Source organism: Herpailurus yagouaroundi, unplaced genomic scaffold (assembly GCF_014898765.1).
Source record: "Herpailurus yagouaroundi ecotype Mexico unplaced genomic scaffold, PumYag 163, whole genome shotgun sequence".
Lineage (NCBI taxonomy): Eukaryota > Metazoa > Chordata > Mammalia > Carnivora > Felidae > Herpailurus > Herpailurus yagouaroundi.
This window is the reverse complement of record NW_024412404.1, coordinates 33,592,252-33,615,609: the sequence shown is the minus strand read 5'-3', so window position 1 is coordinate 33,615,609 and position 23,358 is coordinate 33,592,252. Positions and strand designations below refer to the sequence as shown.

The window sequence follows — 23,358 nt, the reverse complement described above, 5'->3', positions numbered from 1 at the left end:
AGAAAAAGTACAAAGAAATATTTGGAGATCAAAACACAGTTCTTAGAAATTAAAAATCAGAGAGCAGAAATGAAATAAAATCAGCATTATTTTTTAGGAGATAAAAATGAAAAAATATCCTAGAAAGTGAATGAAGAGTCAAAAAAAAATTGTTAAAGAAGAGTAAAGAAACTAAGAGGGCCAATCTAGAAGACTAAACATCACTATCTGTCCTAGAATCAAGAAAACAGAAAGACAGGGGTGCCTGGGTGGCTCAGTGGGTTAAGTGTCCAACTTCAGCTCGGGTCATGATGTCACGGTTTGTGGGTTCAAGCCCCATATCAGGTTTTGTGCTGACAGTTCAGAACCTGGAGCCTGCTTTGGATTCTGTGTCTCCCTCTCTCTCTGCCCCTCCCCCACTTGCACTGTATCTCTCTATCTCAAAAATGAATAAACATTCAAAAAAATTTAAAAAAAGAAAACAGGCAAAAATAATTCAAGAAAATGTCCTAGAACTTAAAGACATTATCAGATCAAAGAACAGTTTCCAGGTTAAATTCCAGACAGGTTCACCAAGTACCCAGCACAATGGAAGTAAACAGACCCACGTCAAAGCACATCATCAGGAAACTGCAGACCACAGAAGAGAAGATTATTCTATTTTTTTTTAATGTTTATTACTTTTGAGAGAGAGACAGAGAGCAAGCAGAAAAGGGGTAGAGAGAGAGGGAGTCACAGAATCAGAAGCAGGCTCCAGGCTCTGAGCTGTCAGCACAGAGCCCGACGTGGGGCTTGAACTCAGACCGCGAGATCATGACCTGAGCTGTAGTTGGCCGCCCAACAGACCGAGCCACCCAGGCACCCCGAGAAGATTATTCTAAAAGAGAAAAAAAATAGATCACAAACTAAAGAAATCAGAATGGCTTCAAACTTTTCAACGGCAACCCTGGAAGCTAGAGGGCATGAGAGGTGTGTGTCTGGGGGAGGGGGGGTAATAAGCCCACCTAGCAAGCAGATCTGTTTCTAAACACCTTTCTTTACTAAAAGGAACTAGGGTACCTTAGTGTTTACTTAGTGTTTACTAAAAGGAACTAGGGTACCAGGTGTTTCTCAGCACCTGGGTGGCTGAGTCGGTTACGCATCCAACTTCGGCTCAGGTCATGATCTCACGGTTCATGGGTTCAAGCCCCAAGTTGGGCTCTGTACTGACAGCTCAGCCTGCTTCGAATTCTGTGTCTCCCGTCTCTCTCTGCCCCTCCCCCACTCATACTCTGTCTCTCTCTCAAAAATAAATAAACATTAGGAAAAAAAACAAGGAACTAGGGTATCTTGGAAAATGGCTATTCTAGGTCTAGGGCAAGAAAAGGAAAATGTGAGTTTGGAACATGTGTGATAAACAAGAAAGTATTCAAAGACAAATGAGGACACAGAAATTGGCTTGAGGGGTTCCCCTAGCCAAATATGGGACAAATTTGAACATAAAAAAAGATTATAACATATTTATTTTCTTTTTTAAGGTTTACTTATGTTTGAGAGACAGAGAGAGCAAGCGAACATGAGCAGGGGAGGGGCAGAGAGAGAGAGGTGGACAGAGGATCCAAAGTGGGCTGTGCACTGACAGCAGTGAGCCCGATACAGGACTCGAACTCCCAAACTCCGAGATTGTGACCTGAGCCGAAGTCAGACGCTCAACCAACTGAACCACCCAGGTGTCTCAATACATTTATTTTTTTAAAAAAATCCATGAGTCCATAGTGATAATCAGAAAAAGAAAAAAAAAAGTAAAGGGAAATAAAAAGGAAGAGCTAAAAAAAAGAAAAGCTTCTCGGGGCGCCTGGGTGGCGCAGTCGGTTAAGCGTCCGACTTCAGCCAGGTCACGATCTCGCGGTCCGTGAGTTCGAGCCCCGCATCAGGCTCTGGGCTGATGGCTCAGAGCCTGGAGCCTGTTTCCGATTCTGTGTCTCCCTCTCTCTCTGCCCCTCCCCTGTTCATGCTCTGTCTCTCTCTGTCCCAAAAATAAATAAACGTTGAAAAAAAAAAAGAAAAGCTTCTTTATGTTAAGAAAAATAGCTAATAAATGTCAAAAGAATGATAAAATTATTAAAAAAATCACCATTTTGGAATGACAGAATTATAAAACATCACCATTTTGTAATCCCAATATAATAACTGCTTAAAGCAAGAATCCTAAAACTAGTGGGTGAAAGGTTGTTAAGGAAATAGGACTCAAAATATCACCCCACAGATTACTTAGTAAATGCAAAGAGAAAAGATACCTTTCAAGTGATCTGGTAGTCATCCTCTTAACCAAATGATCAATTTAGCATAACCTACAGACAATCTAACAGTATACGCCTTCTGATCTCATAGAGTAAGAGGTACACAATATCATTTATGTCATACTCATGCCAAAAATATTTCATCTGAATCTAATCGTGAGAAAATAAACAAATCCAAAATGGCTTGGCCTACAAGACAACTAACCTGGACCCTTTCGGGAAAAACAAAGTAGGAAGACTGTTGCAGGTTAAAGGGACAAAAAAGTACATACCAACCAATGTTTCAGGAAAGGAAAGAAAATATAAGATATCTGGGGGGGGGGGGAACGGAGAAACTAATAAAAAATTTAGATTATGGGGGGTGCCTGGGTGGCTCAGTTGGTTAAGTGCCCTACTTTAGCTCAGGTCATGATCTCACAGTTCATGAGTTCAAGCCCCACATTAGGCCCTGCGCTGACAGCTCAGAGCCTGGAGCCTGCTTCAGATTCTGTGTCTCCCTCTCTCTCTGCCCCTCCCCTGCTCGTGCTCTGTCTCTAGCCCTCTCTCTCTCAAAAATAACTAAACATTAAAAAAATTTGTTTAATATTAGATTATGTTATTGAAAAAATATATAATGCCCTAAACTGGAAAACAGTGAAGAAACAATAGAAGTTAGTTATTTAAAGGCATAAATGTAAATATCAAAATAATCCCTTAAAAGAGGTCAAAGGTTTTGCCCCTCGCATGGAGGAATGATGAATGGAAGTAGGGAAGATGATATCTGTTTTTCTGCAACAAACACATGGAACTATTACCTGGATCTTTAAAATGTGAAGACATACAACTCAGATAGAAAAAGAGAATATATTCATTATATATATAAAACAAAAGACTTTCAGGATAATTTACGGTTCACGTATTAAGAATGAAAAAAATAATTCTACTAATTAGTATCAATTGGTAAAGGCCAATAAAATTCAATGTTTAGTACTATAAAGCAGGATATACACAGATCTTTAAGTATAGATTTGTATATAATGTACTGTGATAATTAAGCAGTTATTAATAAACTAAGAGGAAATCACTACTTCCCTATTATAAATGTGGAATATTCTCATTTATTCTGATTTTTCTGTTACTTTAAAATTGCTCATCTTTAAAACATTTTAAACATTATTATATCTAATGATTCTATGGTAATCAATAAAGTACTGCAAATTATTTTCATATGTCATGTATTCATTTTTTGTTATAATACAGAACATGACTAGCCTAGACTGTCAAAATATAACTACCCACACTGCTTCCATTGTGGTCCCACAACACACTTAGTTTTTGATTGTATGCAATGTTAACACAGAAGCTAATCAATATTTTTTCACTCCTGTTCAGTTGTCTATTTGTCCTTCATCAATATTATCAATCTTTGATTTCACTTATAAAGGACAAGGATCCACAAATCAATGGCTAAGAATTGTTTTATTAAATGATCCTGACGGGCAAATTGCATGAAAAGGAATAAAGGTAGAGAGCAAAACTTCACATGACTCACTATAATTTATACTAAGTTTATCCATGCTTTCTTTAATAGAAAAAGAAGATTCCTATGAAAAATAAGAAAGAAACAACTCACCGTTTTGCACTCATCTGTTCTTTTAGCTTACTGTACATTTCCAGCACTGCATTAAAAAATAACTTATTTTAGCTTTCAAAATAAAAAAAAGTTGAGATGAAAAAATTAAAGGGAAGAACCTATTATAAATTCATTACTTTTCTCAATACTTTAATTCAGGCTTATATTTTCAAATAAAATTTTATACGTCAAATAAATAAAAGACATTTTAATGTCTATGTATATTGAACACTACATTATTTATACACATTATCTGGAATTTGGAATACTTCCATATGCAGACACCTATAACTGAGGCTTTAACCAACTGGTAATTATCATATTCAGAAACGTATATATCTTCTCTGCGGTGGAATTAGAAGTTTGGACTTTAGTTACTCAGGAAACAAAGCTGATTGAGATTAATTTTGATTCAATATCTCAAATAATATTCATATACCAAACACAAGCATGTTATAGCTCACTCAGCAAAATTTTACACCAAATTGACATAGAAAAAAACCCTCAAAAGTGTACAGCAGAGAGTAAATTATAATAAAATCATAAATAAACATAACAAGGCAACTTTGTTTTACCATTTCTATTATGGACTCAGAAATGCAATTAGTCAATAAAAGTTGTTATAAGCTTCAGCAAGAAGCATTCAGCTTTGCCACCAAAAAAGGTTTTAATACAACTATGCAGATTACCATTTATCCTTAGTAGAATTTCAAAGTATAAAGTGAGTAAGTTATTATTGACTCATCAAGCCAGCTCACATTTTCACAGACCAGAAAGACAGAATACTTTTTTCCCAGATTTTCTATTTTGGCTACTTCCCAGGGGTCTTCAAGTTCATAGAAGACATTGTTCATTATCTGAAATCTGTAATACTGCGATGGTGGCAACAGTGAACCACCTCAACCCTGTGGTCCCCATGTGTATCTCTATCACAACCCCTATATTGCAACCAAGTATTTCTCATATTTTCCAACCAAAGCATTACAGTGAACACATAACCTGGGAAAAAGCCTAAAACTGCTGCTACAAGTATAAACTTTCTTTGAAGTCTCCTGTTTTACCTCAACAACTCCTGCAACTTTCTTATCTATCTTATATTATTTCCATATAAAAATAATACTCTCCTCAAAAATAATCAAGTAAAACTAATGTACCAGGAAAACACATTGTTTACCTTATGACTTCTTATACCCTCTCATACTCCTAATCCAAGGAGGAGTTAAGCAATTGTACAATAATTAATAGCTTATTTGTCTTTATTCACATTAGACTGTAGGACTCTTCAGGGCTGGGAATGTCTCATTTTCAAATTTATACTTCCAATATCTACCATAATGGCTGACACAAAAAAGTATTTACGACTGGATAATTAGATAAAAGGCTAATAGAGGAAAGGAGGTAGTTCTCAATGTGGCTATTAGGAACACAATGTTTACATAAACTCAGATCACCTGCCCAGCCTTGAAAGCAAAAACAGTAGCAGTAACAAAAGTCTAATCTCTACTTCCCTTTATTTTTCTATTCCAAATAGTTGCATAGGGGAATAAGCCCAATTCAGCTTTCTCATTCTATCAGTACCCGAATTTTTAGGCTTATTACCATTTAGGGACAAAGCAATTAAACTTAGAGACTGTCTTCATGGCTACTTCACTGTATCTGATGGTGGCAAAGACATATTATTAAACATTACTAGAAGGAAGTACATTCTCAATCCTGAAACTGAACATAATAAGCAGACATTTTATTTACTCAAAGTTAGTGTGCAAGCATCCAAGATTAAACTGAGTAGAATTTCAGTGATTCTAAAAAAAAAAAGAAAAGTTAATCTCACAAAGTCAGAAAACAATGTTTTTTAGCTAATAAGATCTGACAGTTTTTGGGTGCCTGTGTGGTTCAGTCGGTTAAGCATCCAACTTTGGCTCAGGTCATGATCTCGCGGTTCTTGAGTTCAAGCCCCACATCGGGCTCTGTGCTGACAGCTCGGAGCCTGGAGCCTGTTTCAGATTCTGTGTTTCCCTCTCTCTCTGCCCCTCCCCCACTCACACTTTCTCTCTCTCTCTCAAAAATAAACATTAAAAAATTGTTTAATAAAATAAAATCTGACAGTTTTAACATATAATTTGTGTTCAAAGGTAATTTTATATTATATAAATATCATACAAAGCATCTCATTCTATTCTCCAGGATAAAGGTTCAGGTTCTTTCCTAAAAAAAAATAAGTTTAGAAGATGGGACACTAAGATGGATTCAGTTTACTATATGAAGAAAAGAGGACATACACATGCTTCCTTTTGTCTGAACAGGATACATCAGGGGAAAGAAAATACTGGTTAGTTCCTTCAGAATTTATTTGATGTCCCAGTAATATCTGAGCTGTAACAGAGAGATCAAAAACTCAGAAACCTAAAAAGTCAGTCTTTCCAAAACATAGGAGTAAAGGCAAGACCAAAGAAGTGAGAAGACCTAGCACTTTTGGATGTTTGCTTATTTTATCAGCAAAATGAGACTGTGAGCAAAGCAACACCAACCTGCTTAAATGACAAAGAGAAAACAATGGAAAACTAGTTATAAAAAATGAGGCAAATTAGGAAAAGGCAAGGAAATGTCATGAAAAGACACTCTCCTCCATGGGAAAGTATTCTGAGGAAACACAAAAAAGCAGTGGGAGGGGGGTGAGGGACAAAGGACAAACTAGGCGGGAGGAAATGGGAGAGGGAGAGGTACAGGTTTTTCTAGGAACCTGATGTGACAGATCATCAAACAGGGACTTTATAAGATAAGAAGACCATGAAAATTCAAGGGCTAAAATCGGCAAGGAAGATAACCATGAGCTTTTGGGGGCAATCACCAAATAATCTGTAATTCCCATAATGAATAATGACCAAACACTATCATTAGATTATAATTTTACCAAGCCAAGCATTACACTGTAGACAAGTTTAACTCACCTGGAAGACATAACTGCAATTTTTCTACTACTGTTGTAATATTCCTCTGCTGAATTCTACATCGAATAATATCTTCAGTCTGGACTATCACCTTAGAAAAGAAGAAATGTTCATATTTTTAAGCAAACAGTTAAACTGCATCCACAAATTGAGCATACAAGAAATATATCATATTCTCACCTCCTTTCCAGCATCTTGAAATTTTCGGTTGGTATCAGTAACTTGTACCTTAAAAATAATTTCACCTTAGTTAGACAAATATGCATAAAACTGCCCTGATATAACTGCTCACCCTTGTAATCAGATCATGCTTCATGAGAAACTTAGAACAAAGAAATGCAAATTCAAATTAACTCTACAGCTTGAACTTGAACTTTTGATTGAAAAGGGCTTTTGTTAACTTCAATTACTTATGACAGTTCTTTTTAACAGATTCTGTGGCAAACTTCTCAAATTTAATCTAGATTTTTGAACTTTACTTGCTTCTCTAAGTCTGTCAAACAATTCAAATCACTGACCCAATTGACCACTGGTCCCTTTTTGATAACTTCAATGAGGTCTATGTGCCATTCATTGTCTATAGGAAATGGTGATTGCATTTTATGGTAATTAAACATTCATACTTTGCTGAATGCAAACACTGGGTGGTTGATTAACATCAAACACGGAAATCTCAATCCACAGCAACATTTTAATGCTGCAGGTGCAGACAAAGCTCAACCTCAAATTTTCCCACATATTAAGTGACTCATTAGGTCATCATCGTAAGGAAGCACATTCTAGTTTATTAAAAATCTCATTAATTTCTGAACAAAGATGCTCAGTGACCTCATTGATGCTGTATTTGGTCTCTTGTTATCTGAATATCCTTTATATAATGGTTTTTTAATCATAACCTTTGGTGAACCAGGGTCATTTTATCTGCTAAATTCTCCAAATGTAAAGAAAGATAAATAGCACAATTCTTAGAACTAAATATTTTGAATTCTGGCTAAACAAATCCAGGTCTCATTTAATAAATAACGTTTTTGCTCTGTGGCAGAAAATGCACACCAACTTTCTTTAAGAAAATTATGCTTTGCTATTAAACTAAGTTCCAATATTATTAAATAATTTTGAGAACATAATCACATATAGTAAGTTTTTAAAGGTTTTTAGAGGATAGTTTTTATCATTACTGTACTAATTGTCTTTTTTAAAATTCTAAAACTGCAAATGAGGCCTTTCATTGTATGAATTCTTTTCGTTCATTTCCCTGCATGGAAAGAAATCCTGTTAAGTCAATGCATTACTTGCTTTACAAAAAAGAGATTACTCCTGTCATTAGCATGACAACTATGTTAATAGAGCATAAAGAGCATTCCCAAATATACACACTAACTCACTTCTTGAAAATAGTACATTTAATAATTATTTGTACATATGCACTACAAACTAATACTTCAGTAATTTAATGACAGCAAAGGTAAAGAGAATTTTTTTAAATAAGTTTCTTTTATTTTAAGTTTATTTATTTATTTTAGGAGAGAACGCGGGCGCACAAGCAGGGAAGGAGCGAGAGAAAGGGAAGACAGAGAATCCCACTCAGGCTCCACACTGGCAGCATGGAGCCCCATGTGGGACTCATCATGCCTAAGCTGAAACCAAGAGTCGGATGCTTAACCAACTGAGCCACCCAGGCACCCCAAAAGTTAAGAGGATTTTAAAACATTTCTTACCTTCAGTTTTTCTGCATCAGTCCTTACTTTAAGGAGTTCTGTAATAGCATCTACAAAACCCTGATGATGAAAATTACACATCTTTTCAATTTCCTTGTCATGATTACGGATACAAGCATCTAACTTTTCCATAAACTTCTTGTGTGCATTTGGTTGGTCATCATAAACAGACCTAAATGTATACAAAAAGAAAGCTAACATTAACTTCCCAGTTCACCAAAATTTATTCTTTATTAGCCCATTCTTTGAAACCGCTAATATTTTTTGGTTTTTTGCTTTGTAATCAGTATATTAAGGTGATATTCATACATTTCAAAAATTGCTTAATTCTGATATCCAGATTTAAGCCTGTGAACATGACTTTTATTTTTAACATTTTTAAAGTTTTACTCATTTATTTATTTTGAGAGGGGGGAAGGCAGAGATAGGGAGAGACAAAATCCCAAGCAGGCTCCGTGCTGTCAACACAGAGCCCAACATGGGGCTTGAACTCATGAACTGTGAGACTGTCTCACGTTCAAGTCCAAACGTGGGGCTTGAACTCTCAAACTGTGAGATCTTGACAACTGAGTCAAGATCAAAAGTCAAGACGCTTAACCAGCTGAGCCACCCAGGCACCCCATGAATATGACTTTTAAACATACAATTAAAGCTGTTAATAATAATTTGCTATAGTACCAATATTACATTACAGTTACTTTGGAGCATAAGTTAAATGTTTAAAGTAAGCCTATAACATACCTAAAAAATACCTTCCTATCTCTTACATGTAAATTACTTCTCCCATGTAAAGGTCTCTTCACTCTAAGCTATCCTGCTCCCAAAGTCACTACCCTGAAGCTTTTCATGGTCCAAAGAGAAGGAAAAAAAGGATAATCAGGACTGATTTAAAAACAAAACAAAACAAAACAAAACATGGCACAGGAGAAGGGAATGCAATTCTACAAGTGTGAGCCCTCAAGTGGCAGCGTATTATGATAAAGCCCTTCTTTAGAAAGATACCATTTCTATCATGGATACCACAGGCCAGATGACATAGCATGCCTTCAAGTAACAGTTGAAGCCACAGAACAGATGCAGAAGTATCACAATGAATTCCACTTAATGTAACTATCGTTCAGCACTTCTCTCCAAATTAAGTTCTTTGATTGCCAGTTAAATACAAGTTTTAACTTCATAGCAACAGCTGATAATCTTTTTTTTTTTTAATGTTTACTTATTTTTGAGAGAGAGAAAAAGAGCGGGAGTAGGTGAGGGGCAGAGAGAGATGGGGGACAGAGGATCTGAAGTGAGCTCTGTGCTGACAGCAGAGAGCCTGATGTGGGGCTAAACTCACAAACTGTGTTTCCATATATTTTTTAATTTCTTCTCTAATTGCCTGGTTGACCCACTCATTCGTTAGTAGGGTGTTCTTTAACCTCCATGCTTTTGGAGGTTTTCCAGACTTTTTTCTGTGGTTGATTTCAAGCTTCATAGCATTGTGGTCTGAAATATGCATGGTATGATTTCAATTCTTGTAAACTTATGAAGGGCTGTTTTGTGATCCAGTATATGATCTATCTTGGAGAATGTTCCATGTGCACTCGAGAAGAAAGTATATTCTGTTGCTTTGGGATGCAGAGTTCTAAATATATCTGTCAAGTCCATCTGATCTAATGGAAACAAACGAAAATGAAAATGCAACAATCCAAACGCTTTGGGACGCAGCGAAGGCAGTCCTGAGAGGAAAATACATTGCAATCCAGGCCTATCTCAAGAAACAAGAAAAATCCCAAATACAAAATCTAACAGCACACCTAAAGGAAATAGAAGCAGAACAGCAAAGGCAGCCTAAACCCAGCAGAAGAAGAGAAATAATAAAGATCAGAGCAGAAATAAACAATATAGAATCTAAAAAAACTGTAGAGCAGATCAACGAAACCAAGAGTTGGTTTTTTGAAAAAATAAACAAAATTGACAAACCTCTAGCCAGGCTTCTCAAAAAGAAAAGGGAGAGGACCCAAATAGATAAAATCATGAATGAAAATGGAATTATTACAACCAATCCCTCAGAGATACAAACAATTATCAGGGAATACTATGAAAAATTATATGCCAACAAATTGGACAACCTGGAAGAAATGGACAAATTCCTGAACACCCACACTCTTCCAAAACTCAATCAGGAGGAAATAGAAAGCTTGAACAGACCCATAACCAGCGAAGAAATTGAATCGGTTATCAAAAATCTCCCAACAAATAAGAGTCCAGGACCAGATGGCTTCCCAGGGGAGTTCTACCAGACGTTTAAAGCAGAGATAAGACCTATCCTTCTCAAGCTATTCCAAGAAATAGAAAGGGAAGGAAAACTTCCAGACTCATTCTATGAAGCCAGTATTACTTTGATTCCTAAACCAGACAGAGACCCAGTAAAAAAAGAGAACTACAGGCCAATATCCCTGATGAATATGGATGCCAAAATTCTCAGTAAGATACTAGCAAATCGAATTCAACGGCATATAAAAAGAATTATTCACCATGATCAAGTGGGATTCATTCCTGGGATGCAGGGCTGGTTCAACATTCGCAAATCAATCAACGTGATACATCACATTAACCAAAAAAAAGAGAAAAACCATATGATCCTGTCAATCGATGCAGAAAAGGCCTTTGACAAAATCCAGCACCCTTTCTTAATAAAAACCCTTGAGAAAGTCGGGATAGAAGGAACATACTTAAAGATCATAAAAGCCATTTATGAAAAGCCCACAGCTAACATCATCCTCAACGGGGAAAACCTGAGAGCTTTTTCCCTGAGATCAGGAACACGACAGGGATGCCCACTCTCACCGCTGTTGTTTAACATAGTGCTGGAAGTTCTAGCATCAGCAATCAGACAACAAAAGGAAATCAAAGGCATCAAAATTGGCAAAGATGAAGTCAAGCTTTCGCTTTTTGCAGATGACATGATATTATACAAGGAAAATCCAATAGACTCCACCAAAAGTCTGCTAGAACTGATACATGAATTCAGCAAAGTTGCAGGATACAAAATCAATGTACAGAAATCAGTTGCATTCTTATACACTAACAATGAAGCAACAGAAAGACAAGTAAAGAAACTGATCCCATTCACAATTGCACCAAGAAGCATAAAATACCTAGGAATAAATCTAACCAAAGATGTAAAGGATCTGTATGCTGAAAACTATAGAAAGCTTATGAAGGTAATTGAAGAAGATTTAAAGAAATGGAAAGACATTCCCTGCTCATGGATTGGAAGAATAAATATTGTCAAAATGTCAATACTACCCAAAGCTATCTACACATTCAATGCAATCCCAATCAAAATTGCACCAGCATTCTTCTCGAAACTAGAACAAGCAATCCTAAAATTCATATGGAACCACAAAAGGCCCCGAATAGCCAAAGTAATTTTGAAGAAGAAGACCAAAGCAGGAGGCATCACAATCCCAGACTTTAGCCTCTACTACAAAGCTGTCATCATCAAGACAGCATGGTATTGGCACAAAAACAGACACATAGACCAATGGAATAGAATAGAAACCCCAGAACTAGACCCACAAACGTATGGCCAACTCATCTTTGACAAAGCAGGAAAGAACATCCAATGGAAAAAGGACAGTCTCTTTAACAAATGGTGCTGGGAGAACTGGACAGCAACATGCAGAAGGTTGAAACTAGACCACTTTCTCACACCATTCACAAAAATAAACTCAAAATGGATCAAGGACCTGAATGTGAGACAGGAAACCATCAAAACCTTAGAGGAGAAAGCAGGAAAAGACCTCTCTGACCTCAGCCGTAGCAATCTCTTACTCGACACATCCCCAAAGGCAAGGGAATTAAAAGCAGAAGTGAATTACTGGGACCTTATGAAGATAAAAAGCTTCTGCACAGCAAAGGAAACAACCAACAAAACGAAAAGGCAACCAACAGAATGGGAAAAGGTATTTGCAAATGACATATCGGATAAAGGGCTAGTATCCAAAATCTATAAAGAGCTCACCAAACTCCACACCCGAAAAGCAAATAACCCAGTGAAGAAATGGGCAGAAAACATGAATAGACACTTCTCTAAAGAAGACATCCGGATGGCCAACAGGCACATGAAAAGATGTTCAGCGTCGCTCCTTATCAGGGAAATACAAATCAAAACCACACTCAGGTATCACCTCACGCCAGTCAGAGTGGCCAAAATGAACAAATCAGGAGACTATAGATGCTGGAGACCATGTGGAGAAACGGGAACCCTCTTGCACTGTTGGTGGGAATGCAAATTGGTGCAGCCGCTCTGGAAAGCAGTGTGGAGGTTCCTCAGAAAATTAAAAATAGACCTACCCTATGACCCAGCAATAGCATTGCTAGGAATTTATCCAAGGGACACAGGAGTACTGATGCATAGGGGCACTTGTACCCCAATGTTCATAGCAGCACTCTCAACAATAGCCAAATTATGGAAAGAGCCTAAATGTCCATCAACTGATGAATGGATAAAGAAATTGTGGTTTATATACACAATGGAATACTACGTGGCAATGAGAAAAAATGAAATATGGCCTTTTGTAGCAACGTGGATGGAACTGGAGAGTGTGATGCTAAGTGAAATAAGCCATACAGAGAAAGACAGATACCATATGGTTTCACTCTTATGTGGATCCTGAGAAACTTAACAGGAACCCATGGGGGAGGGGAAGAAAAAAAAAAAAAAAGAGGTTAGAGTGGGAGAGAGCCAAAGCATAAGAGACTGTTGAGAACTGAGAGCAAACTGAGGGTTGATGGGGGGTGGGAGGGAGGAGAGGATGGGTGATGGGTATTGAGGAGGGCACCTTTTGGGATGAGCACTGGGTGTTGTATGGAAACTAATTTGACAATAAATTTCATATATAAATAAAAATAAAATAAAAAAAAAAAAATAAACTCACAAACTGTGATATCATAGCTTGAGCCGAAGTCAAACGCTTCAACTACTGAGCCATTCAGGCGCCCTGCAACAGCTGATAATCTTAAAACAAAACTGAGTTAATAGTACTGCCAATAGTAAAAATCATTTGTGCGAAAAATTATTTAATTTCTTTTTGAACATGTTAATATTAAATCAGTCACAAACCCTGTAGATATCTGGAAACTGCCTAGGTATCTAGAACTCAAGGTCTGAGGCTCAGAACATGAGGCTTTAACATACTAGTGCTCAAAAAAGAATCACTGAGTAAATGATTAAGGACATGATGATGAATTTCATCATTAATGATGAACAAACTCCTGATTTCTACAGCATTTACTATGTCAGGACATACTCTAAGTACTTTGTACAGTAATTCCTCACAACAAGCCTATAAAGAAGGTGTTGTTACTACCCCTGCTTTACTGATGTTATAGATTATATAACTGCCATAAATTCCACAGCTAGCAAAGGGCAACTGGGATATAAATCATGGCACTATGTCTCCAGAGTTCATATTCTCAAGCACAAGGCCATATTGCAGTCACCACGATGTTCTCTAAACATGGTGTACACATTCCTACTGTATCTCAGCTCAAGCTTTCTCCACATAGAGGGCACCACCCTCCCAGCCAACCACCATGCAGAAAAAATTAACCTTACCCAAAGAAAGGTTTGGCCCTTGTCCCCAGCTCCTGGGAGGTAAATCTCTGGGATGTCCTAATAGTTGTCTTTGTTTACTTGAGGGTCTTGGGCAATGCCAAATAATCTAAGCTAGCAATGTGATTTACAATGTGACTTGCAGTGGATGGGGACCTTGGGGCCACATTATATCAGCTCTGGAGAGTCCGTAGATTAAGGGTAAACAACTCACAGCAGTGTGTCATGTGTATGTGACCAAACCCTAGGAAAAACCCTGGACACCACAGCTTAAGTGAGCTTCCCTGGCCGGCAATATTCCATGACTACTGCCACACATCATTGCTGGGAGAAGTTAAGGGGTGTCTATATGACCACTGGGAAAGGACAACGGGGACCCCCCACTTAAAACTCTCCTAGACCCTGACTTATGTGCCTCTTCCTGATGTTAATTTTAATGTTTCTTTTGCTGTAACAAACAGCAACTGTGAATATAAAAGCTTTCTAAATTCTGTGAGTCCTCCTTCTAAATTACTGAACTTCAGAGTAGTCTTGGGGACCTCCCAATCTGTGCCCCCCAATCTGTTCCTCATTATTTGAGATTTAGTTCAATTCTCATTTCTTCCAACAGACCTTAGTCAATCATTTCCATGCCAAGTAATCTCTTCATCTGCAGAATAGGTAAATTTACAGTCCTTTCCACTCATTGTGACATGTAATTATATATTATCCTTTTACTGTAATTTAAGCCTTTCAAATATATGTCCTATATTTTATTTCTTTGTATCATCCAAAAGCTTCCTGAGGGGCAGCCTCCATGTTATAGGATTTTAATGAGTATCTATTAATAATACTAGAGACAGCAATATTGGATAGCTATTATCAAGAATTTGAGCCTTGGGGTACCTGGGTGGCTCATCTGGTTGAGTGTCCAACTTCAGCTCAGGTCATGATCTCGCAGTTTGTGGGTTCGAGCCCCACGTCAGGCTCTGTGCTGTCAGCCTGAGCCTGGAGCCTGCTTCAGATTCTGTCTCCCTCTCTCTCTGCCCTTCCCCCACTCATTCTCTCTCTCCAAGAAATAAACATTAAAAAAAAAAAAAATTGAGCCTTTAAGACCTGAGCTAGAACTAGGCTCTAATCTTGGACATCTTCTCTTTTCTACCTATACTATTCTCTCAATCTCATCCAGATTTGGAGCTTATTATTCCATAAACAAATGGACACCTCCCAAATGTATGATTCTAGCCCCAACCTGTCCCCTAAACTTCAAACTCATATATTTCTCCACCTGGGTATGTGATAAGCACCTCAAATATGTTCAAAATGAATCCCTACCTTCTTCCTCAAAACCTGATCCTCCCACGGTCTTCCTCCATCTCAGTAAACCTCACTCTTCTAGTTGCTCTGGCAAAAAGCCTTGAAATCACCCCCGACTGTTTGCATTCTCTCACCCTCACTGCCAAAACAATCCAGCAAATCCAACCACATCTCACAACCTCTACTGGTGCCATCATGGACTAAGCCACCATTGTGTCTTGCCTAGAATTCTGCCAACTGCTTCTGCAATCAGTCTCCTTGATTTCACCCTTGGTCCCCTTCAGTCTGTTTACAACACAGTAGACAGAATGATGCCATTAAAATATAAATCAGATCCCGTATCTCCCTTCTGCTCAAAACCCTATTTCTCTTATAATAAATAGCCCATAAATCGCTATATAATTTTGCCCCATGTTATCTCACTGACCTCACTTCCTAATACTTACTCTCCACTTTAGTTATTCTATGCCAGCAACACTGGCCTCCCTGTAGTTCCTGCAACACACCAAGCACATTCCTGTCCTATGCTTTACACACACACTATTTCCTTTACCTGGATCACACTTCTCACATGTGGGATGCCTCCCTTACCACTTACAGGGTTTTTTTTTTTTATCCCCTTCCTTATGAGGCCCTTTCTGACTACAATATCTACATTATAAACACACACACACACACACACACACACACACACACACACACACACACAATTCCCTTCCCTGCTTTACTTTTTCTATTTTCTGAAACAAAGTAGTTTACTTTATCACTGCATCACTCTTACCACTATACTCGAATATATGCTCAATTGCATACTTTTATTTATTTTGTCTTTGCCCACGGGAATGTAAGTTATATGACGGAAGAGCTTTTTGTCTGTTTTGTTCCCCAATGAATGCTCAGCCCTAGAATAAATAATACTTATCACATAGCAGATGCTTAATAAATAATTGATGAATAACTCGATGGATAAATGGATGGAGACAGATGGAATCAGAACGGACACTTACTAACTGTTCTATGTCAGAAAAGCCCCTTCTCTAAATCGCAACTTTCTCAACAATAAAATAGGGATGAAAAATAGTAGCTACATCAGAGAGTTATAAGGATTAAATTAGTAAACACATGAAAGATTCTTAGCAGTAACTGACATATGGTAAGTGCTCAATATATACACTGGCTACTAGCATAATATGCACATAAAAAACAACCAAATCCTTATTAAAGAGTGAACTGGCTGTTGAATAGGTACTGGTTGCAATATCAAATATAGCTACCCCATACTAAAGGAGCTGACTACCACTAATACTTGACATCTGCATGGGGCCTTCCGTATTTTTTATATCCAATGTTTTATTTCTTATACAGCACCAGAGAAAATATTGCCTCCTTTTCACAAGTGAGGGAGTAGGCATAGAAATGGCAAATGGTGGGGTGCCTGGGTGACTCAGTCAGGTCGTGATCTCACAGTCTGTGGGTTCGACAACTATCAGCACAGAACCTGCTTTGGATCCTTTGTCCTTTGTCCCCTCTTTCTCTGCACCTCCCTTGCTCACTGTCTCTCAAAAAGAAAAAAAAAAAAAGAATTGGCAAATGGCTTGCTCATTTGCTGGTTATTAGTAAGGGACTGAGGCAATACTAGAATTCCCAGAATACTTTTTTGCTTCCCTTGTGCTTTTCCTATAATTAATACATATAATTAATAAGAATTCTTAAACAAACATTACTCCACAGGAAAAACCATATGCAAGAGACAGTTAATCTGATATTGGTGTGCTATAAACAAATTTGTATTTCATAACTCTGAACACTTATTGAAGTAATATATATACTCATTTCTAATTTTTTTTTACCTATTTGAATAAAAGTTTGAAATTTATCTGACTCTTAAAATACCAGGTAGTAAACAAACATACCAAAACAACTGTCCTCTCTCTCTCTTTTTTTTTTTCCTGTTACAGCTGTAGCACTGTACCAAAAATCTAAGAGATATTTTAGGACAACCCTACTACAATGTCTCTCCAAAGAGGATTTGACTCTGTTTGTGAGTGCAAAGGGCAATATTATTACCTCTTTTAAAAATAGTAATAACAGGGGTGCCTGGGTGGCTCAGTCAGTTAAGCATCCGACTCTTGATTTCGGCTTAGGTCATGATCTCGCAGTTCGTGAGTTCGAGCCCTGCATTGGGCTCCACACTGAGAATGTGGAGCCTGTTTGGGGTTCTCTCTCTCTGCCCCTCCCTCCCTCTCTCAAAATAAACAAACTTAAAGCTGCCTTTTAAAAAACAGTAATAACATATAAACAGAAAGAAAAAAAACAAGTTATTTTCCAGAAGTCTATTTTATTCTAGAAAGTTCTTAAAGCCCATCTTCTAGTGTATCTTTCTAATTTATTCTCCAGGGTTTTAAAAGAAAAACCACTCCCGTCTTATAGTAATTCAGGACACTGCCAGTGCATCTATTATAGCATCACAGGTGAATGACTCTTTCTCTACAAAGTACATCAGAACATACGCAATACCCACCCACCATTAATAGAAAACCAAAGCCTGAAATGGGTGAACTATTTACATTCCATGCCTTCTGCTGTTAGAACTGTAAGCCCCAATAAAGGAAATAAAAATAACATAAAGGAATCAGTACTGTGAATGATCCACCTATAACTAAGTCTTAGTCTCTCTTGACTGTTACACCACTGATAACCACTTGCTGTTAGAGACATAAATACAAGCTGCAGTCCAAGCTGATATAACCATGCATCACCCATAATCTATACCAATGAGATCATCCTGAACAGAACGCACAGGAATAAAGAAGCAGAGATGAGGAAACATTCTAAATCACAGGAATAAAATGCATTTTTTTAAAAGCACTGATGGTTCAAGCAAGTGCCAGAATCCACAATTCATGATTAGACAGAATTTGGCCTTAAAAACGACCCTGGAAGGTTCCTAGTTCTGACTTTCTTAACTTCGTAGATGCAGCACAAATCTAAAAGCCAAACGCAAGCACTCAAAATGGAATTAATCAATACATGTAGTTGATTTAACCCTCTACCCACTCTGATGAAAAATTATATTCGAAATAACTAGTCTGATAATTTGTAATAAAGCCAACAATAAATAGCTGGGGGAATAGAGAGAAACAGGAAGGGAGAAAGGGTGGGTATGTATAAGATCCCTGGAAAAAGGAAGAAAGCAGAAACAATACCTCTCCCAAGTATTTCTTGACACCAGAGGCATAGTAGGAATTATCCATCTTTTCTCTGAAGAAGCCTATGTTTAATTATAGAGATAATTTGGAGAGACGGTGGAGGAAGGATACGGAAAGCAAAAAAAGGTGTGCACTCCCTATCAACAATTCCCCACAGTGACTAAACTGACTAAAGAGGAGTCATATATCTATTGCTTGTGGCTTAATGTGGTAAACATCAAAAAACAGTTAACAACCAAGATTTACTATTAAGTACTTTGCATGCATTACCTCATTATATTCACTACAGCTTTACAGCATAGATTCTATTAGCATCCCCATTTACAAATGTAGTTTGGGAAGATTAAGACTTTAGGTCCAAAGTCACACAGTAGTAGAGCCAAGATTTAACCCCAAGTCTACCTGACTCCAAATCAGTGCTCTTAACCATTATGTCACACAGACTCTCCGATCAGAAATGGGTGATAAGCAGCATGAAATGCAGAGAAGTTACGAGCATAGCAACTAACCAGATCACCTTTGAAGATCAACAATTGAGAATGACTCAATAGGGAATCCCTGATGTGCACTGTTGCACCCATCAGGTGAAATCATCCAATGGACAGAAAAAAAGGATGGGAACTGAGGCATAGCTAATTGTTAGGCAGTATTAAATTACAAATGCAACAAAATAAAGAGGAGCAAAATATGAAGTAGAGAAATCTAAGGGCCCCATACTCATCTAACCTTGGGCAGAGACTGAAAAGTCTATTTTTTTGTCTCTAAATGACAGTCATTACTCTTTGAAATTTTAATTTGCAGGGTAAGAAAGGACATGCCATGCAGTGCTATTCACTCTTTGAATCCTAAACTGGTTAACAGTTTTATCCATCTAATTATTAATGTGCAGATATATTACTGATCTAACTTTCAAGCAATATATAATTTTAATGAAAATAATTTTTCTTCTTTCAAAATGTCCCTCAGAATGCTATAATGTCTACTGGCAGGCCTAATTCAAATCCTATAAGTAAATACACACAGATATATGGCAGAACCAGGAAAAGTGAACATCAAAAAGTTGGTAAATTTTCCACCATCCCACATCCACTAAGCTTGTAAATTAGTGCTCCATATACAGAGGAAACTTGAACAACAAGGATGTGAACTGAGCAGGTACACTTACAAATTTTCTTCAATACAGTATGGTACTGAAAATGTATTTTCTCTTCCTTACAATTTTCTTAATAACATTTTCTTTTATCTAGCTTACATGATTGCAAGAATGCACTATATATAAACATATAAAATATGTGTTAATTGACCGTTTATGGTATTAAGGCTTCTGGTCAACAGTAGGTTATTAGTAGTTAAATCTTTGGGGAGTCAAAAGTTATATGTAGATTTCCAACTGCACAGGGGGTCAGTGCCCTTAATCCACACATTGTTCAAGGGTCAAGTGTACATATAATAACTTCAGGGTAAGAGAGTTCAGTCTTCCCTTCCAAAAGCTCAGCACAATAAAATCTTATTTCTACCAAAATGTAATGCTAATCAGGCCAAAATGCAATGTAAAATCAATTTTAAAAGAAGAGATGATTTAAAAACTTCATGTGAAGATAAAGATGGACCATGATACACTAAAGATTTTAATTTACATATTTTAATTTTAGCAAGTAGGAATGCATAAAAATAATGTAGGTCTTAAAAAAGCATAGCTTAAAAATTCTTTTAAGTACACATTTTCTATCTTCATTATATCTAATCTTCCACACCAAAGCAAAATGTTGAAATATGAGTTATCATACATTATTTGATCATCTGATGTATCAGGTTTATGGCTTTTAAACAAGTAAATCATCTTTCAGAAATGCCTTCTTGAATTGTATGCACAGGGCTCCACCTAGTGGTAATAAAATAGATACAAGAAAAACCAAAATATCATTAAAATGTTAAAATTGGCTCTTTAAAAATTAATGTTACCAAATAAAATGTCTTAATGGAGGAACTCGGGCTACTTCGAGTTTTTGGACAGATGCTATATTATTTATTAATCATATTCAAGGTTTCTTTTCTTTTTTTTAAGGAAAACCTCCTTCTTTCTGACAAAACAACATTCTTAAGATATTACGTGAACAAGGGCTTTCTTATTACTGGTAACATACCAGGATATTTTTTGCCAAAAGGCACATAATATCCTAATACCATTTTTGGTACCTTTTTCTTTCACTATATTTTCACTGTAAAAAAAAAAAGCCATCACAATAATTAAAAAAAATAAAATGCACATGTTTCTCCTACTATCAGAAAGTAGAGAGCTCCCATGAAACAGGAATGGTATAAAGTGAAGAAGCCATTACTCCTAATTTCTATGGAAAATTTTTTTAGCATTCCCAGACGCACAAAATAACCTCTCTTAGGCTTTTCTGATATACTTTAGGAAACATCTTGTTAACAGATGCACAAAATAAATCAAGATAAAACACAGATGCTCACACAGTTCAGAGCTATGGTGGCTTGACACTGAGTACAGGTCCCCAGGAAAGAACCTAACATTGCCACTTTTGATGCTTATGCTGCTGAACACAATTTTCACTTTTTGCCTTTTTCCTAAAAAGCAAAAATCTTCTTTGGATTTCTTTCAGTTAGTGGAAATCGGTACTTATTTAGGTTTTATAAAAGTGAACTGATGAAACACAAACTTTCAAAGAGCAGGGGATACCTGTATTTATTTGCTGAGAAATGACTTTTTAACTTTTAATAAAATGTTTATATTTTTTAAAAAAATGATAAAATCTCAATATACCCAATCCAATTTCTCTAACCTACCTATGTTTACTGGAGCGCCATAGTTCCTTTTCTAGACAAAATAAAAATGGCTTTTCTCTATCTCAGAATTCCTGTGTTCTCCAATAGCATGGATATGCTGTGCATAACCACAAAAGAACAGAGCAAAGCCCTACACAGAATAATCTGAAGATATTCCCCTAAAGTGACTACCATTAAAATATTGGATATTGGCAGACTTTCCTATGAATCTTTGAAAAAATATACATAATTCTACGTAGCAATATAAAATAGAAAGAAAACACGCAGTTAATATAAAATTATCATACCTAGTACTCCTCTAACATTTTCCCAACCATTTTATCAAATATATCAAGCATGAATAACAACATTCTCATTAACTTTCCCTGACACCCTGTAATCCAGGAGCAAATAAGAAATGAAATAGCTCCAAGACAGTAACACCTGGATAAAAGACAAAGGAGTATTCTTTCCAACAATATTCAATATTTATTAAGTACTGACTGTAAGCAATAGAAACTGAAAATCAAGTGCAGAAACAACTCTTTAACTTCTTTTTATTTGTATATCACTATCTTTTTAAAAATTCATCTTTCGGGGCACCTGGGTGGCTCAGTCGGTTGAGCTTCTGACTTCGGCTCAGGTCATGATCTCATGGTCTGTGGGTTCGAGCCCCACGTCGGGCTCTGTGGTGACAGCTCGGAGCCTGGAGCCTGCTTCAGATTCTGTGTCTCCCTCTCTCTCTGACCCTCTCCCACTCATGTTCTGTCTGTCTCTGTCTCAAAAATAAATGAACATTAAAAAAAATTCATCTTTCATTTATTTGTACCTTTTATTTGTGTAACACAAAAAATTTATTTTCTAATTATTTAGTGTATATTTCATCTTCCAATCTCCTTGAGAACTAAAGGTGTCTTCTATTTCTATATTCAGTTCACAAGTGCCAAAATGATGCAAAGAACTGCAAATCTTAATAAAAAGAACAGGCTCACTAGAGGGCACCCTTCACCAAAAAGTAAAAATCCAAATATTTTCTTTGACTATTGCATCAAAGTATGGTGTGAATCGCATATTCAACCTAATTAACAAATAAAAACTATGAAATCAAAATAACATTTCCTCTTTTTTGAAGCTGCTTTATCCTGATATCTACTGCTTTAATGTAATGGTTAAAAATAGCAGAAATGAGCCATAAACACCATAAAAATTCTCTGGCAATTCCAGACTCATAATAATTTTTGGAGGTCCTAGAAAAGATACCAACATAAATATATCCGAAGAAAAAACAAGAACTTGGGGCACCTGGGTGGCTCAGTCAGTTAGGCATCCAAATCTTTTAATTTTGGCTCAGGTCATGATCTCACTGTTCCTAGGATCAAACCCTGCATTGGGCTCTGTGCTGACAGCAGGGAGTCTGCTTGGGATTCTCTCTCTCCTCTCTCTTTGCCCCCCCTCGCCTCCCTCCTCGCTCATGAACATGCTTACACACTCTCACTCTCTTAAAATAAACATTTTTAAATGAAAAGTAACAGTAAAAACAAGACCTTTACTAAAATGTACAATACATTAAAAATGAAAGCCAGATGTATTTAATTTGAACTTTGGAAGAAAGCATTCAGAACTATGCATTTAAAAAATAAATATATACTAACTAGTATTAATTTTATTTTTATAATGTGTTTTTCAAAAGACAAAAAAAATTGCCAAGTAAGTGTAATTCGTAAGTAGTATGGAGGAAAATAGAAACATGGTTACCCTGATATAAGGCTGATCCAAATTCACATTAATCCTGACCATACAATCCACTGCTGTACAGAGAAAGTCACAGCTTTGCAGAAAAACAGTAAGTTGAGAAGAACAATTCTGTGTCCACTCAAAAACAGAATGTAAGTAACAGAAATAAATAAATAAATAAATAAATAAATAAA

The 23,358-nt window shown here is 36.7% G+C and overlaps 1 protein-coding gene across 8 annotated transcripts in view; it reads right to left on the bottom strand.

Moving 5' to 3' along the window:
- Positions 1-23,358, bottom strand: part of EXOC6 (exocyst complex component 6) — a 234,955-nt gene that overhangs the window by 172,270 nt on the left and 39,327 nt on the right. For all 8 annotated transcript variants that reach the window (XM_040485870.1, XM_040485871.1, XM_040485876.1 and 5 more), the window contains 4 exons: positions 8,537-8,708; positions 6,999-7,046; positions 6,819-6,909; positions 3,871-3,916 (listed from right to left, as the gene is read on the bottom strand). In XM_040485870.1, the coding sequence (XP_040341804.1) occupies positions 3,871-3,916; positions 6,819-6,909; positions 6,999-7,046; positions 8,537-8,708 (357 nt within the window). The remainder of the gene's footprint in view (positions 1-3,870; positions 3,917-6,818; positions 6,910-6,998; positions 7,047-8,536; positions 8,709-23,358) is intronic.